The sequence below is a fragment of the Parastagonospora nodorum genome (assembly GCF_000146915.1).
Source record: "Parastagonospora nodorum SN15 chromosome Unknown scaffold_3, whole genome shotgun sequence".
NCBI classification, from domain to species: domain Eukaryota; kingdom Fungi; phylum Ascomycota; class Dothideomycetes; order Pleosporales; family Phaeosphaeriaceae; genus Parastagonospora; species Parastagonospora nodorum.
The window spans coordinates 385,208-400,746 of NW_001884551.1; the positions used below are offsets into that span (position 1 = coordinate 385,208).

Sequence of the window (15,539 nt, forward strand, 5' to 3'; positions counted from 1 at the left end):
GACGACAGGGGTCAATCATGCTGGGTTACCGGAGGCATCTCTTTGCCCTTTCCATGTCTAACTCCCCTTATTACTTTGGTTTTCATGCAGGACGTCACATACGCGAACCATGCCAGGCATTGCTTATCCCTGCGCCGGCGAGGACGTCCTTGACCCTGTTCAAGGACTACAGGCCCTTCGGTGATCGGCCTTCAATAGCAACTACTTGTGACGAAATCGTCTAACTGGATAGGTACTTCAAGTGATCTTGGTCGCTTTCACATCGCCAAGCAGCTAACACTATGATTCATTGACACATTGCTGCAGATCTATGAGCTATGTTTCCGTTTGCCGACCACAACAGCGCGGCCAGAACACCTGGTTCCACGATGCTAGTTTGTATTCTGACCATGGAGGGTCGAGGGTCCGAACGGCCCGGATATACTATGTGAGCCTACGGCCCGTAGAGAGCTAAATATTGGAACACTAGTGGTGTCATGACGCCGCAAGCGATTGCTACCGCTCAACGCCTTAATAGGTCACGTTACTTCTCCGCCTCATCATCTAGTCAGACACCTATAAAGCCCTTGTAAGCCCACCACCGTGAACATCATTCTTCCTTGATAAGCCTTCCTGGTCATCTTCAATCACGTCGGTCATCCTGTACCCCATTACCACTCAAACGTTTCCTCCCATCCCCAAAGTTTTTTTTTCTCTCCTCATACCTTCGTGTGTCTCAACTGCTGTCAAACATGGCGCCTGGTGCATTGTTTGACGAAATTTCGCAAAATGCATTAGCTGGAGTATACAGCGATACCACTGTCCCGGCAATCAATATCACCAAGCAAGGTTCATGGGATGCAATTCTGCATCGAAATGCTAGGACCACGCCGCTTACCTTGAGAAGCGCTTCTGGCAATTGGCTGGAGGTCTCTGACGGCAACAAGTCTTGGGCCGTCTTCGATGGTTCTGGTGGAGCCTCTGTGACTTGCATTGGCCACAAGGACTACAGAGTAATGAAGGCAGAGTGGGACCATTTTGACAGCACAGGGCTCACATACGCTCCATCTGGGTCTTTTCGAACGGAAATCTCAGAAGAATTTGCAGCCCTTCTTATTCGAACCACCAACAATATGATGGCGAAGGTCGTCTTTTATGGCTCTGGTATTCGCTCCGATCAACCTCATCCATAAAAATACTGACTTGGAAAGGTTCTGAAGCCAACGAGGCTGCAAAGAAAGCCGCCATTCAGTATCATACCCGGGAGAAATTGAAACCAGAACTGGGAAGGACCATGTTTATTGCTCGCGAGCGTTCTTATCATGGCGCAACCCTAGGTGCTCTAGGCTCAAGTGGCCATAAGTCCCGGCGAGAGATATTTGAACCGAATCTACCGAAGGACACCACATTCATATCGGCTTGCAACCCATACCGCGATATGAGACAGGGCATGACGAACGAAGAGTATGTTCAGGAACTCGCTCAAGAGCTTGAGGACCGAATCTTAGAAATCGGTGCCGACAAGGTTGCCGGCTTTATTGCTGAGCCAGTAGTTGGTGCAGTAAGTAGCCCCAGGTGCTGAGTTACCAAGCTACAGCTTCCAAAACTTCTGTAATCACTGACGTCGATAGGCACTCGGATGCGCCCCTGCCGTACCAGGTTACTTGATAGCCATGAAGAGCGTATGTGTCAAATATGGCGTGCTTCTTATCCTCGACGAAGTCATGTGCGGGTTGGGTCGTACAGGTTACCACCACGCCTGGCAAGAAGAAAACGTGGTTCCTGACATTCAAATGGTGGGCAAAGGTCTCGCAGGTGGTTATGCAATGATCTCTGCTGTTCTCTTCGGCCACGATATTGTCAATGCCTTCCGCTACGGGCCAGGGAACGGTGCGTTCGCTCATGGTCATACATTTCAAAACTTTCCGAGAGCATGTGCCGCTGGACTCAAGGTTCAACAAATCATCGAGGATGGTAATCTTATCGGGAATGTCCGAAAAATGGGTGCGCTCTTGCGCAATAAGCTGGAGCAAGGACTGAAGTATCATCCTTTCGTGGGCGATATTCGAGGCCAAGGTCTCTTTCTGGGGGTGAGAAACCCGGTGCAATTATTGCTAGCTACAGCTGATGGTCTTCAGATCGAATTTGTGATGGACAAGGAAACCAAGGAGCCATTCAATTCCTTGCTCAACATTGCCTGGAGACTGCATGAGACTGGTAAGTGACAGGCCATTCTCACATATGCACCTAGCTAAAAACGAAATCGTGCAGGTTTGACCGAAGACTATGGTATATATGTCTATCCTGGCTCTGGTACCGTTGATGGTGTGAAAGGTGATCACATCATTATATCGCCTGCTTACCATGTCACAAGTAAGGAAGTTGACACCATTGCAACCCGTGTGGTCAAACTGATCGAAGGTTTCTTCGACAAATACGACCAGCCATCACCACGATTATAGGCAAGACTCTCGACCACCGCGCCCAACGATAAAGCCGGCATCCACTGCATGAACTGGAATGAGCGAAAACACCTGTCCATCCACAAAATTGCCCAACAGACTGTATTTCCTTCCCTCATCGATTTGCTCAGAGGCTCTTCGTGGACAGCATTTGCGTCGGCAGCTTGATTTCACAAAAGCTTTATACCCCGGAAGGCTATCTGTGCTCTTTTTGCAAAACTGTTTGCATTGGGAAGGCTGTTTGCAAAATCTTCATGCGCAAAGGCGAGATACTATCCATCTACGCCTACATAGAAAGAGGGGAAAAAATGAGTTAACGACTTTCCTACTGTTGGTGCTTTGGGGTCAGGCGTAGTAGGCTCAGTCAGTCACTCTTATCATGTACATTTTCTTTTCAGAGTTCAGCATCCGGCGTAGTAGACTTAGTCACACCGCACTCACATAAACGATAAACAGTAAAAAAATAAGGTCTTTCCTGAACTCTCGATCACACCTCTCAGTGCTGACTTACAGCACGGTGAAGACGGCTTGCACCGAATCTGATCCGCTCTGGTGCATGGAGAACGACGCAGTATCAGACGGAGTTCAGACTGATGTCCAATTTCGAGCCTACAAGAACCCCTGGCCCATTGAGACATGCAGTCATCACGTCCATGTGGCGCAGCGGCAGAGAAACGGTTCACCTGCGTACCGATCAGAAGTCGCTAATGCGGGGTGACCTACATCAACAATAACACATGTGGAGGGGCTGCAGGCTCACATGTTCTGATGTGATATTGGCGCCGAGCATGTGGTGTAGAGTGAGGCAATGACGTTGGCGGGGCGAGACGACATTTGGTGGGCTTTGAGGGAAGCATGCCCGCAACTAGGCTGTCTGAGCCGCGTGGTGATGCCGACGTGCTCCCCACTTCAGAACTCTCGTAGCGCCTGCGTAGGCCACCGCACAGCACTTTGAGCATGGAATTGAGAATTTTGCGGGCGGGGAAAGATGCGAGAGCATTTCATATGCACCGTGCCTTAGGTCGGAGGACTTCGCTGCTAACATAACCGGGTGAGATGAGAAAACCTTACGCCCCAACGCACCGTCTCCTGCGGCAAGCCGGGTCTCACCTCAGCATGTGCCTGTGCCGAGTCGGACACACAGGCTGATTAATAGTGGATGTCGCGATTATGGCCGGCGAGTCCGTTATCACGTAGGAAGTCATTTTCCAAGGTTCCAGTGCTTCAACGTCACGCCGCGCACGTGACCTTCCAGATAAGGAAAGTGCTTTGCGCGGACAGTACCACGGGCGCAATTCAAAGGGTCTATAAGGACACGAGGCGACTACGATAAATGGCAGTGCTGCTTGCTGCGCAAAATGGCCTGAAGGCGCCTGGCTGCGCTGTGTCGACGTAACGAGGCCTGAGCACGCGTCCTCCAGACAACCACGAACTGTGGTGGATGGATGGCATGTCCGCCGGGTCCTTGCACGTTCTAGGTAGCTCAGCACCACGGACCCCTGTATTCGTGCTAGACTTCGGAAAAGTTCAAGTTGCACTCGATGTTCAGTCTGCGACATGCTGGTGGTCATGGCTCGGTTTAAGAGCAGCGGACGCGCTGATTCAGGCGGGAGTCTCTCGAGGCCCGAATCGAGCGATGAGGCTGACTCTAGGCACGTTCGGCGCAGACACGCACACGGGCACAGTAATAATTACAGTTTCGGGCAGTCGAATGCGAATTAGAGTGGAATTTGGGTGCGTTAGAGCCGGTGGCAGCGGCCGCAGAGAGTGCGCAGTGGCCAGACAGCAGTTTTGGGGTGGTGCCTCTTGCAAGCGACCGGATATGATATTAATGGGGTTCGGGTGCCTCGAGCGAGCGGGTTAGTTACATGAGCTGCGCACCCCCCATTGAGCAGGTGCTTTTGTGCGTTGCCGTTGCACAATAAAGCGCTTTGCCAGCAACGTGCTATTCACGCAGCAGACGGCAGATTCACCTGTGTAGAGGGCAGCGGCAGCAAAAAGGCGGTTCCCCGGGCTCAAACTGTTCCCGGCGCGTTAACGCGAATGACGGTAGGTCATTGGCGTTGCGTGACGAGGCACGGACCTTCTTTCTCTCTGGCTGCGGAGTGCACGTTGATCTCAACCTTCGCCTGCGTCCAACACAACGGCAGCAGCACCCTTCTGGCATGTTTGAACACTGTCATTCTTCCGCCATCCGACCACAGTCGCTCTCCGCAAATTCACGCCGCCCTCTGATGCCCGTGAGCCCGCGGCCAGCGGCCTGAAGACGCTCTCCACAGTGCCCTCGAACGACCGACGAGGCTTGCGATAGCGGCTCTCTGCGCCGCCGCAGCGTGTCAACAGCCCCCAGGAGCGCAGTATTGTGCATCTCACACGAGCACACTCACCCAATCCCCCGTCTGCAAGACCCGTTGGCCTGCCTCACCGTCGCGCTGCAGCCGCTCATAGCGCGGAAGACGCAGCGTTTCAACGTCAGTCCTCGTCCGCCGAGAGACCACAGCCATGTCGACACCCTCCACGGCCACGGCTACCCTCCCGCCCCATCATCAATTCTATCCTCACCACCAGTCCTACCAGCCAAACCTGCCGAGTGCGCAGCTCCAGAACGGCGCCGCGAGGATAGGCAATTCCATGTACAACGGCTACGCTAGCGGCACCTCGACAACAGACCACCGCAGGACCGCGACCGCCCACGCCCGCCAGTCCCAGCAGCTGCCACCCATATCCACAGGCCCCGCGCCCGACAACTCCATGAGCGCGCCTGGCTCGGCTGGTCGGCGGCGGAACCCCGACTGGGCTGACTTCTACAAAAACGGCCTCCCCAAAGAGGTCATCGTGATTGATGACGACGACGAAGACCCGGCTCCTCCCCCGCCGCGCCAGCCAGGCCTCACCAGGACCGCGACAAATGGCTCGGCACGGCACACGGACAAGAAGCGAAAGACGACGGCGTCCACGGCATACGACCCTGTCTACAATCAGCAGACATCCTACTCGACTACCCAAACGCCGTACTACGACTCGCCCAACCACTCCCTCTCCACCGACAGGACCACTTCTGCGCTCAACACGACAGCTGCGACGTCATTAGGTTCGCAGGTCAGCAATGGACACCACATCTCGCCGCTCGACAACAGCGCCGTTGGCCAGAAGCGAAAGCGCACGCGTGCAGTAGCCCAGGACGAGGCCAAGCAGACCAAGAGACGAGAGCTCGACCACGACGACAACCCCTTCAGCCTGTACCAGCCTCCGCCTAACCCAGTAATCAAGGCGAAGGATGTTTATGTGCAGGTTGTTCCGGATGTAAGGCCCTCAGAACTATCCTGTGCGCGATCAGACGCTGACTCATTGCAGAAGTCCTACACCAAGGACCAGAAGGTCGATGATGAGGATGGCCACTATATTGTGGTTCCAGAGGCCGAACTCACCGAGCGATGTACGTGATCGCAGCATCCTTGCCAGTCCCATACTAATTCCTGTGTAGACCAGATCGAGAAACTCCTAGGCCAAGGCACATTTGGTAAGGTCGTTCAAGCCTATGATCGAAAGAAGGGCACCAAATGCGCCATCAAGGTCATCAGATCCGTGCCCAAGTACCGAGACGCCAGTCGCATCGAGTTGAGAGTCCTCTCAACACTGGCATCCAACGACAAGCACAACATCAACAGGTGCATCCATCTGAGGGATTGCTTCGACTTTCGGAACCACATTTGCATCGTCACCGACCTCTACGGACAGAGTGTGTTCGACTTCCTCAAGTCGAATGGCTTCGTGCCGTTCCCCAGCTCGCACATTCAAAAGTTTGCGAAGCAGCTGTTCACGAGCGTTGCCTTTCTGCACGATCTGAATCTCATCCACACCGATCTGAAGCCGGAGAACATCCTCCTCGTAAACAACAACTACCAGACCTTCACATACAACCGGACAGTCCCTTCCTCATCAACCACTGTCAACCGCAGCGCGAGACACCGCAAGGTGCTTCTCGACCCAGAGATCCGGTTGATTGACTTTGGATCAGCCACCTTCAATGACGAGTACCACTCCTCCGTCGTGTCGACACGTCACTACCGTGCACCAGAGATCATCCTCAACCTGGGCTGGAGCTTCCCGTGCGACATTTGGAGTATTGGTTGTATTCTAGTCGAATTCTTCACCGGTGACGCCCTGTTCCAGACGCACGATAACCTCGAACATCTGGCTATGATGGAGGCCGTGTGCGGAGGCAAGATCGACCGAGACATTGTGCGCGCAGTCTACAAGCAAGACCGAGGGTCATCACGGAACTCTGCCAATTCGTAAGTCATCCGAAGCTTCGACACGATGCACCACTAACAATGCCCAGTGCTGCAAGATATTTCAAAAACTACAAGCTTGACTATCCAAATACCGAGACCAACAAGGCGTCGAAGAAATACGTCAAGGCGATGAAGAAGCTTCCTGTATGTTCGCCTGCCCATGTTACTGAACAGCCCTAACAGCCACAGGAAACCATCCCCAGTCATACCGACTTTAACCGCCAATTCCTCGATCTTCTCAGGCAGATCTTCGTTTACGATCCCAAGAAGCGTATAACTGCCAAGCAAGCCTTGCAACATCCGTGGTTCAAGGAGTCTCTCATGGACGATGGTACCGAGGCTCACAAGATCCGGATAGAGCGAGAGAAGAAGGCACGGCGATTAGAACAAGATCGCCGGTATCGAGACGAAAGGGCCTACTAGGACGCTCATACCCACATGCCTTAAAAAGGCGTCCTGGCAGACTTCTCAGAGCCGCCGCGCAGGTTGAGGTTGTACGACCTGGAATTAGCGGTTCTTTTGCTTCACATCTATTGCATTTACGACAGCGACATGACGCATGGAGGGCTTAGGTATTTCACTGGCTTTGGCGGCGTTGAGAGTCAGTGTTATCTTTGGTTACAGCAATTTCTTCTTCTGCCACGAAGGTTCCCCACACAATGGACAGAGCTGTGTGATCCCGCGTCAGTCAGCGCCGCACCGCTTGCGAGCAGGACACAAAACTATATACCAACACGGACGTATGGTTATCGAAGAGAGGGTACAATTGGGGGCGAGCTATCTTCAGGTGTTCTCATGCTTGGTCTATGCTGCAGGAGAATGGCCACTGGTAGCGTTGTATAATTTAGTTTCTAAGCGGAAAAGTGCTTGAGACTGTATTGAATATCGTGAGTGCTGAATAGCTTCATGCAATGGATGGAGGATCTCCATGTTTTCACACCACTGCTTTCCTGATTAAGTGACTTGTCTGTCTATGCTTCTGCATTTTCTTTTACGAACGTTTGCTTATGCAACAAAGTGACAGCCTTCTCCGCACTTCAGTCGATATCATCCGCGCTGTACGAAGGAGCTGGTTTTTTCTGAGTTTTACCCTGTAACTAAGCCTCAACTCTGCGCAACACTATAACCTAACAACGCAAGATCTAACTCTAACATCAATAACGTAGTAACTTAAGTATAAGCACACTTACATGCGAAATCTATACAGAATCATCTTAAAGCGTTGTTGTGTTGCAAGCCTGCGCGTACAGATAGTGCCTAGGCCCCAAAATTCAGAAAAAACGAGCTCCTTCGTAGCAGGCATAGCGTGAGATCGCTGTTAGCGTTTGCGCTACTAGCTGTCCAGTAACATCCCGGTCGCAAGTAAACACGACCGAGGCGCGTCGCAACAGCACAAGTTGAACTTCGCAAGTACTCCACGCAGCGATACGAAAAGACAGTACAAAATGGCGAGCGCAAAGCAACAGGAGAACATGCTTCTCACAGAGCACTTTTCATGGCCACCAATTGTACGCACAACCACCTCCAAACTCTCTTCCCCTCCATCTTCCTAGACCCCACCAGACGTAGACATGTGTGTCGCGAAGCACTCTGAACGATACTAACAAGGCCGTGCCAGTCACTCATCGACGACATAATCAACGCCATAAACGAAGTCCTCTACCGCTGCACCGACTCCTTCGAAACCGGGCTGCTCTCCGCCGACCCAGCGCTTTTGGGCTTCGCAGACCGGTACAGCGCCGAAGGCAAAACAATCGAGAAAGATGAAGATGGCAATGATACTTTCCCCGAGGCAAGGCTGGAAATTGAAGAGGGCGTTTTGAAGCTTGAGACGCTCATGGAGAATGCGGTGGACAAGAATTTCGATCGGTTGGAGATTTGGACACTGAGGAATGTTTTGTGCCTGCCTAGGGGAGAGGAGGAGTTGGTGAATTGGGTGCGGCTGGGGCATTATGAGGTAAGTTTGATGAGCAGCAGTGGTGGTGGAAGTGGATTTGAACTGACCGGACATGCTTAGAACCTCCAAACCCCCTCCAAAGACACCACCCTCACGCCCGAGTCCCTCTACACCCTCCGCCGCAAACTCATCGAAACGCAAAAACTTAACGCCGCCCTCGCCGCAGAAAAAAAGCGCAACGACGCGCAAATAGCACGCTTGAAGGCACTCCTCCTACCCAGTCCAACGAAGCGCGAACCCCGATCGTCCACAAGTCCCGCAAAACCCAACGGAACACAAGACACCACCGCACCCTTCGCTTTTCTCACACACACCCCCGCCGCCCAAACCCCTCGGCATCCAACCCCTCCCCCAAACCTCCAATACCGAATCCCGAACACCACTTACAACACACACATCCTTCACGACCTCGCAACTCCCCTACCTGCGCCAACTCCTCGCATCCCTACAACCGCACCTCGCTACCACCGCGCTGCCCACTTCGAATAAGAACGCCGACGAAGTGAACCGCGAGCGCAAGGTGTATGTGGAAAGCCAGAGTAAGCGTGTACTGGAGAGGAGAGGTGTGGATACGAAGGATGGGGTTGAGGGAGTATGGGAGGGGAGTAAGGTTGGGGCGGAGGAGGTTAGGGGGTTGGAGGGGTTGGTGGGGGTTTTGGGAAGGGGGAAGGGGGAGGATGTTAGGATGGAGGTGGAGGAGGAGGATGCGGGGGCTGGGGTGGTGAAGGGAGAGGGAGAGGGAGAGGGGGATGGGGAGGAGATGGATACGTCATAATGTTGTGATCTGTGATCTTTGAAATTGGGACTTGCGTCTGGGCGTCATTGGGAGCTGGAGTCTTTTGGACGAGAGATGATACCAAGGGTTGTACTTTTTGATTTTGAAATTGATTTTGAAATAGGAGCTTATCGCAATTCTTACTTCATGTCCTATAGATGGAACCTAGCTACATGGTCGAGCGAGCAATGAAAGCCACCCGAACAGTGGAGAAATATCCTGTGTAGTTTGGTTCGTATTGCAGTATTTCGGATATAATTCTTCAATTCTGTTTTCTCCCGTAGTGTATAGTCATATGATGAGATGAATGCGTGATACGCCCGAATACACAGCAAAAGAGTACTTTCCCAATATTCATGTCTCAGACCATACAAAACGCGGCTAGATCACACACTTTCCATCTGTCTCTACCGTGGCTTGGCGCGTTTACCCTTTACGGATCGTCAGTCAGCAACCACGACCACACACTCACCACCACAATTATCAACTCCAACATTCTCCAATCCTCGAGCTACAAATCGCGAAGAATAATACCACTACATCCGTGTCACGTCGGTAGAAAACATGCAGCGCCGCATGGTAACGCCCCTCACAGAATTTGCATCTCCATATCGGAGCGGCGCTAATGGCAATGCAGCTCACCAAAGAAGAGGAGGCCTCGGCGGGCGGCGAGGACATGGAAGTACGTCGCGAAGATCAAGAAAAGATCAATCGCTTTAGCTCGCTGCATCAGAAAGAGACTGCGCTTGAGGAAGAGCTAAGAGCAAAGATTGTACGCATTCACGTGGGGCGCTGCTGAAATCCATTCACTGATCTCACGCGCAGAAGGAGAAGGAAGATCTCGAGGAGATTTCTACAGAGCTGGAACTCGTTGATGAGGAGGACAAAGTTCCGTATGTCTCACATATTACTAATGGCTACTTTGGAAGCACGCTGATGGCGTCAATTTAGGTACAAGGTTGGCGACTGCTTTGTGTCGTTACCGCAACCTCAGGTCTTGGAGCTGCTCGAGAAGTCAACGGAGACGATTGACGGCGATGTGGATGAGCTTAAGACGAGGTTAGAAAAGGTCCAGGAGGAGATGGGAGAATTGAAGAAGGCGCTGTATGGGCGATTCGGGAGGAGCATCAACCTCGAGACGTAGAGACGTGATTTTGGACGCTGGCCTCGCGAATTCAAGCAATTCGACAAGTCGACAAGCACAGCATGACATCGGCATTGTGTGCTTTCCGTTGCTTGGTAATTCAAACGTGGTTGGTAATTCATTTGCACCGCGATCGGAATGCTACTATAACACCGAATACCGACTGCCTGCAACACACCATACCGATCACACCTGCTAATAAACTCGGTGCCACACAGTTGGGACGTTATGCGGAGCAACGCCTTGCCTGCCGTTAACTGACTAGCAATCAATGTCTCCGCATCGGGAAGAAGACCTCGGGAGCGCTCCAAGCGGGCGCTAAAACTGCATCACACGTAGCTTGCAGCGAGCGCGCCTTACAAATTATTTTGGCGCACGCTTCCTCGGATACATGAATCACAGGCGCGGGGAAACTTGCCACTACCACTTGCGTTGACGAATACTAATCTTTTTGTTCTCAAATCTTGTGCTGATTTCCTTGTACGCTTTTTGTTCCAGATCTGCGTCATGGAGTCCAATTCGGCTTTAGAGAGGACTTATTCCCGGGAGCAACAACGGCTCGCAAGCGATGGACTTGAAGCTGTGATGAGCCCGGTTGCGCTGGTGAGAAGTGTTACGTCGAGGAGTCAGAAAAGTCAGAGGAGTTCACGAAGCCGTCGTATGCATCTCATCTCATCATCTATAAACTCCATCCTCACTGACTCAAACCCCACAGCCGAACAAGAAAGTTCTCGCACCGCATACCTGCGCGCCCTAGATAAAGATGTCGAAACCTCCTCCGATCCAGAAAAAGAAGCCGGTGATGACGCCAATATCGAGGAAGTCGCAACCCACTCCCCAGTCACATCCTCAACGCCATCAGTAACGAGTAATGAACCGCCACCACAACGCCATGTCATCCGCTTCGAAGAAAACGACCCCGAAAATCCAAACAACTGGTCCATGCCCAAGAAATGCTACGCCCTCTTCGTCGCCATCATGAGCGTTATGAACAGCACCATGTCCTCGTCGCTTGCGTCTGGCGCCACGCCTCCGATTTCGAAGCACTTTGGCACCACGTCCGAGTATCTGTTGATTCTGCCTACCTCGATGTTTCTCGTCGGATACGTGTTTGGACCCATGGCGTGGGGCCCGTTGTCGGAGTCGTATGGTAGGAAAGGGACGATGGTGTATTCATTCGCTATCCTAACGGTCTTCTCGATTGCGTCAGCGGTGGCGCCAAATTTCGGGGCGCTCGTGGTGTTTAGGTTGTTGGTGGGGATTGGGGGCAGTTGTGCGATTTCAGTGGTTGGGGGGGATTTGTGCGGATGTGTGGCATGATCCGGTGGCGAGGGGGAGGAGTATGGCGATTTTCATGGTGAGTTTTTGTGTGTGTTTGTATGGGCAGGGTTTGGGAACTGATGAATGGGCAGGCTGCTACGACTTTTGGACCGATATTGGGACCGCCAGTCTCGGGATTCATTTCGGTTGTCAGCTGGAACTGGGCATTTTGGATCGGAGCGATACTTGCCGGTGCGACTTGGCCGCTTTTCTGGTTCTTTCCTGAGACGTATGGACCGGCGATATTGAAGCGAAGAGCCCAAAGGCTACGCAAAGAGACGGGAGACGAGAGTATCGTTGCGCCGCTGGAGCTCGAGAAGACGGACCTCAATCATATCGTCACAGTCGTACTATCTCGACCACTACGCATGATATGCTTCGAGCCACTCGTACTCTTCACCTGCCTATACCTAAGCTACGCATGTAAGTCCCTCCTCCCACATCTCCCCAAGCCAAACTTAAGACTAAAACAATCTCCCAGACGCCATATTCTACATCTACCTGCAATCCTACCCCATAATATTCACTGGCATCTACTCCTTCAACCGCGGTGAAAATGGCCTGGCCTTCCTCCCCATCGGTGTCGGCGCCATCATCAGCGCAGGCATGTACCTCTCCTGGGACGCCATCCTGATGCGCGCCCAACGCCTGCAGCGCCCCTGGGCCGCCAACGAAGAAATGCGCCGCTTGCCGCTTGCCTGCGTCGCTGGGCCCTTTTTCGTAATATCCAGGCTTCTGGCTCGGCTGGACGGCGCGCGAAGACGTGCACTGGATCGTCCCCGCGCTCGCGCGGGCGGGACTCTATTGGCTTGGGCTAGTCCTGTGTCTCTTCATGGCGTTGCGTCAACTCACCTACCCGTCGACGCGTACGAAGTGTTTGCCGCGAGCGCGATGGCTGCTGCATCGCTGTCGCGCAGTACTTTCGGCGCGATATTGCCGTTTGCCGCGAAGCCTATGTATCGGGCAATGGGTGTGGCGTGGGCGACGAGTCTGTTGGGGTTCTTCAGCCCTTGCGCTGTGTGTGGTGCCGTTTGTGTTTGTCAAGTGGGGTGGCAAGATGAGGGAGAGGAGCCCGTTTTGTCAGTATTTTGAGGCAGAAGAAGAGGGAGGAGCAGGAGGGGGAGCAGAGGGAGGTGGAGAGGAGGGGGCAGAGAGAGAAAGAGGGGGTCTAGATGTGCTTTGTAAGTATTGCGGACTTGTAATAACACTAATTGATTTCGAGACTATCTAACTTCAAGGTCTTCGTGCTTCAAGTAGTTGCTAAATGGCATATCAGGGCAGAAGAGTACAGTCGCATGTTCTCATTTTGATCAACTGCTTTGAGAAAGTCGCATCGAAAAGCAGTTTTTTGAACCGTTCTTGGTAAAAGCCCTGACACCACCGTGTCATCCCGACACACTGGCAATTTCCCTGATAGTTCTTGGTTCCGGACGTCATGTACGGTTGTTTGAACACCGTGCATGATTGATGCACAGTCATGCGCAGCCCCGCTCTGCCAGAGTGCGTCAATTGGCCCTTACGTATTCAGACAGCGTCACCTACCTAATCATCAGCGATCCATTTCCTGATATAAAAGTCGGACAGGTGATGGCCTTATGACCAGAGAGGTTCATTACGACATGAGCGCAGCCATTTCAGCGCCTGTTATTTCAATACTGACTGCTCGGCCTGCTTGAGGTACACATATCATGATTGTTCCACACCCAAAGCTAAATCGAAATTCCAGCCACTTCGTACATGCGGAGCATCGAGCTTTTATTTGCAAGTCTGATCGTCGTTCAGTGAACGAACATGTCTCCGGCTATCAGAGGAGGCGAAGATGAAGTCCGCCCGATACAACCTCGCACCCGACCACCGGTCCCCGTCCCAATGTGGAGAGAATCTTTGCAAATAAACATGAATTATTTCAATCGCCTCGAAAATTGCGAGCCAAGCCAGGAGTACTTTGACCGAATCTTGCAGCATGTTCTCGGACAGCTGTACCTTTCACGTGAAAATGCTCCTTCATTGGACGTGCTGGACAAGAAGATCCCAGATGACCATCTACGAAAGATTCTATATCAATTCAAATCTGATCCAGGATTGAACCCAAAGCCCAACATGAATCCGGCACTAGCAACAGGCATACTTCTGTAGGTACACATCATACAGCTGCCACAGCATACCCTGACATCATACAGCTCAGCCAAAATTAAGCATTCATCTAATATTATACTATCGCCAGAGATGCTGGCAGTCATCATCTCACAGTCTTACGGAGATGGCTCTGAAGAGTGTCAATAATACCCGGCGAAACTTTCATAGTGGAAACAAAAAATTGCTACCCCTATTGGAAACTTCCTACTACGCTGGAAGCGGGAAAGCAATCCCTACGAGCGATGGCAATTTCCGGCATTCCAACGCCACGCCTTTCTAGTGAACCGACAACCTGTCACGCTGGAATTTCATTTCCGCTACATGTCACTTGTTGTCGAAGATACGGAAGGTTATTCCGGTATCATGGTATACCGCGGTTGGGAAGAGGGTCGTATTCCTAGCCTGAGAGCAGAGAACCAGACGAGGAAACAAGAGAAAAGGCACATGCTCATGTTGCGACTATTTCCGACCGAAAATTGCTCTCCTTTCACAATCGTCTCTGTAGATGATATTCAGTTCAGCGAACGTATCTACGTCATGTCGACCGAGTGTGCAGGCTCTCTTACTCCCATGATTTTGTTCATTAAATATCTCAGAAGGCTGTTTGTGGAATACACCTCGGAGTGGTACTCCATTCTTGCGCAGATTGCAAAAGAGGTTGATCCTACTGTCAGTCCCCTTAGCTTGAACTTCAAGCCCCTCAAGTACACATCCAGCTGGTCTTAGTAGGTATCCGACCTGTCCGACTACGATCCGAAGCGATTGCTGATGTTTGACGACAAGGACCAAAACCTCTCAGTGACTTACTTCAAAATCTTCCAACTTCTGCGCACCTGCGGTAACATGATTGAGGAAACACATCAAGACTTTCTAGACTGGCACGCCAAGATCTTGTCGACGTTTAAGAACGATCTTGAAGAGCAACTAGACGCTCAAGGCCCGGTGACCGATGTCGACATGAAGAAGATGCGCGAGGAGTGGAAGAAGTGGAAGAACAAATCGAAACGCAGATTCGAGGAGTTAAGGGGGCGTTTCAAGGACAAACAGCAGGACGTCCTGAGCCTTACAGAAAGTGTAGGTCTCTACAATAACACGCAAGAGAGCGTCGCTGATGTCCAAGCTTCAAAATTTCATCGCTGTTAACGAGGCTAAGCAGAGTACGAGACAAAATCGCTATGTACTCGTATTCACCACTGCGACGGTCATATACCTTCCGCTGAGCTTCGTAACGGTTGGTGTTCCCCATTATCCGTGAACTACCATCGAATGCTTATAATAATCAGGCTATCTTTAGCATGAATAATATTCGCGACAGTAGTCCGTTGTATCAGTCCATTAGGCCGTTTGCCTGGACGATCATTGCGGTGTCACTTGCGACTTATGCTGTAGCTGGGATTTTCTATCCTGCATATGCGAGGTACTACGTTGAAAGCAGCAGAGAAATTGAAGGCAAAGAAGAAAGTCATGGACG

At 51.9% G+C, this 15,539-nt stretch overlaps 7 protein-coding genes across 7 annotated transcripts; all 7 read left to right on the forward strand.

The window, feature by feature from the left end:
• Positions 1-731: 731 nt before the first annotated feature.
• On the forward strand, positions 732-2,441 carry SNOG_02020 (hypothetical protein; the record flags this gene model as incomplete). The annotated part of the gene is made up of 5 exons (XM_001792586.1): positions 732-1,143; positions 1,191-1,540; positions 1,611-2,069; positions 2,118-2,196; positions 2,251-2,441. The coding sequence occupies 5 exons, from the start codon at positions 732-734 to the stop codon at positions 2,439-2,441; spliced, it is 1,491 nt and encodes a 496-aa protein (XP_001792638.1).
• Positions 2,442-4,943: 2,502 nt separating this feature from the next.
• On the forward strand, positions 4,944-7,159 carry SNOG_02021 (hypothetical protein; the record flags this gene model as incomplete). Its single annotated transcript, XM_001792587.1, has 4 exons — positions 4,944-5,877; positions 5,926-6,736; positions 6,784-6,880; positions 6,926-7,159. The coding sequence occupies 4 exons, from the start codon at positions 4,944-4,946 to the stop codon at positions 7,157-7,159; spliced, it is 2,076 nt and encodes a 691-aa protein (XP_001792639.1).
• Positions 7,160-8,181: 1,022 nt separating this feature from the next.
• Positions 8,182-9,182, forward strand: SNOG_02022 (hypothetical protein; the record flags this gene model as incomplete). Its single annotated transcript, XM_001792588.1, has 3 exons — positions 8,182-8,244; positions 8,355-8,693; positions 8,754-9,182. 3 exons carry the CDS (start codon positions 8,182-8,184, stop codon positions 9,180-9,182), a joined length of 831 nt encoding a protein of 276 aa, XP_001792640.1.
• A 747-nt stretch (positions 9,183-9,929) lies between these two features.
• On the forward strand, positions 9,930-10,765 carry SNOG_02023 (hypothetical protein). The gene is made up of 4 exons (XM_001792589.1): positions 9,930-10,047; positions 10,106-10,240; positions 10,294-10,361; positions 10,420-10,765. Exons 1-4 carry the CDS (start codon positions 10,033-10,035, stop codon positions 10,610-10,612), a joined length of 411 nt encoding a protein of 136 aa, XP_001792641.1. The 5' UTR covers positions 9,930-10,032; the 3' UTR covers positions 10,613-10,765.
• Positions 10,766-11,272: 507 nt separating this feature from the next.
• On the forward strand, positions 11,273-11,859 carry SNOG_02024 (hypothetical protein; the record flags this gene model as incomplete). Its single annotated transcript, XM_001792590.1, is given in 2 exon segments — positions 11,273-11,757; positions 11,772-11,859. The coding sequence occupies 2 exon segments, from the start codon at positions 11,273-11,275 to the stop codon at positions 11,857-11,859; spliced, it is 573 nt and encodes a 190-aa protein (XP_001792642.1).
• Positions 11,860-12,300: 441 nt separating this feature from the next.
• On the forward strand, positions 12,301-13,024 carry SNOG_20018 (hypothetical protein; the record flags this gene model as incomplete). The annotated part of the gene is made up of 2 exons (XM_001792591.1): positions 12,301-12,355; positions 12,414-13,024. 2 exons carry the CDS (start codon positions 12,301-12,303, stop codon positions 13,022-13,024), a joined length of 666 nt encoding a protein of 221 aa, XP_001792643.1.
• Positions 13,025-14,605: 1,581 nt separating this feature from the next.
• SNOG_02025 (hypothetical protein) lies at positions 14,606-15,211 on the forward strand (the record flags this gene model as incomplete). Its single annotated transcript, XM_001792592.1, has 2 exons — positions 14,606-14,737; positions 14,798-15,211. The coding sequence occupies 2 exons, from the start codon at positions 14,606-14,608 to the stop codon at positions 15,209-15,211; spliced, it is 546 nt and encodes a 181-aa protein (XP_001792644.1).
• Between the last annotated feature and the right edge of the window lie 328 nt (positions 15,212-15,539).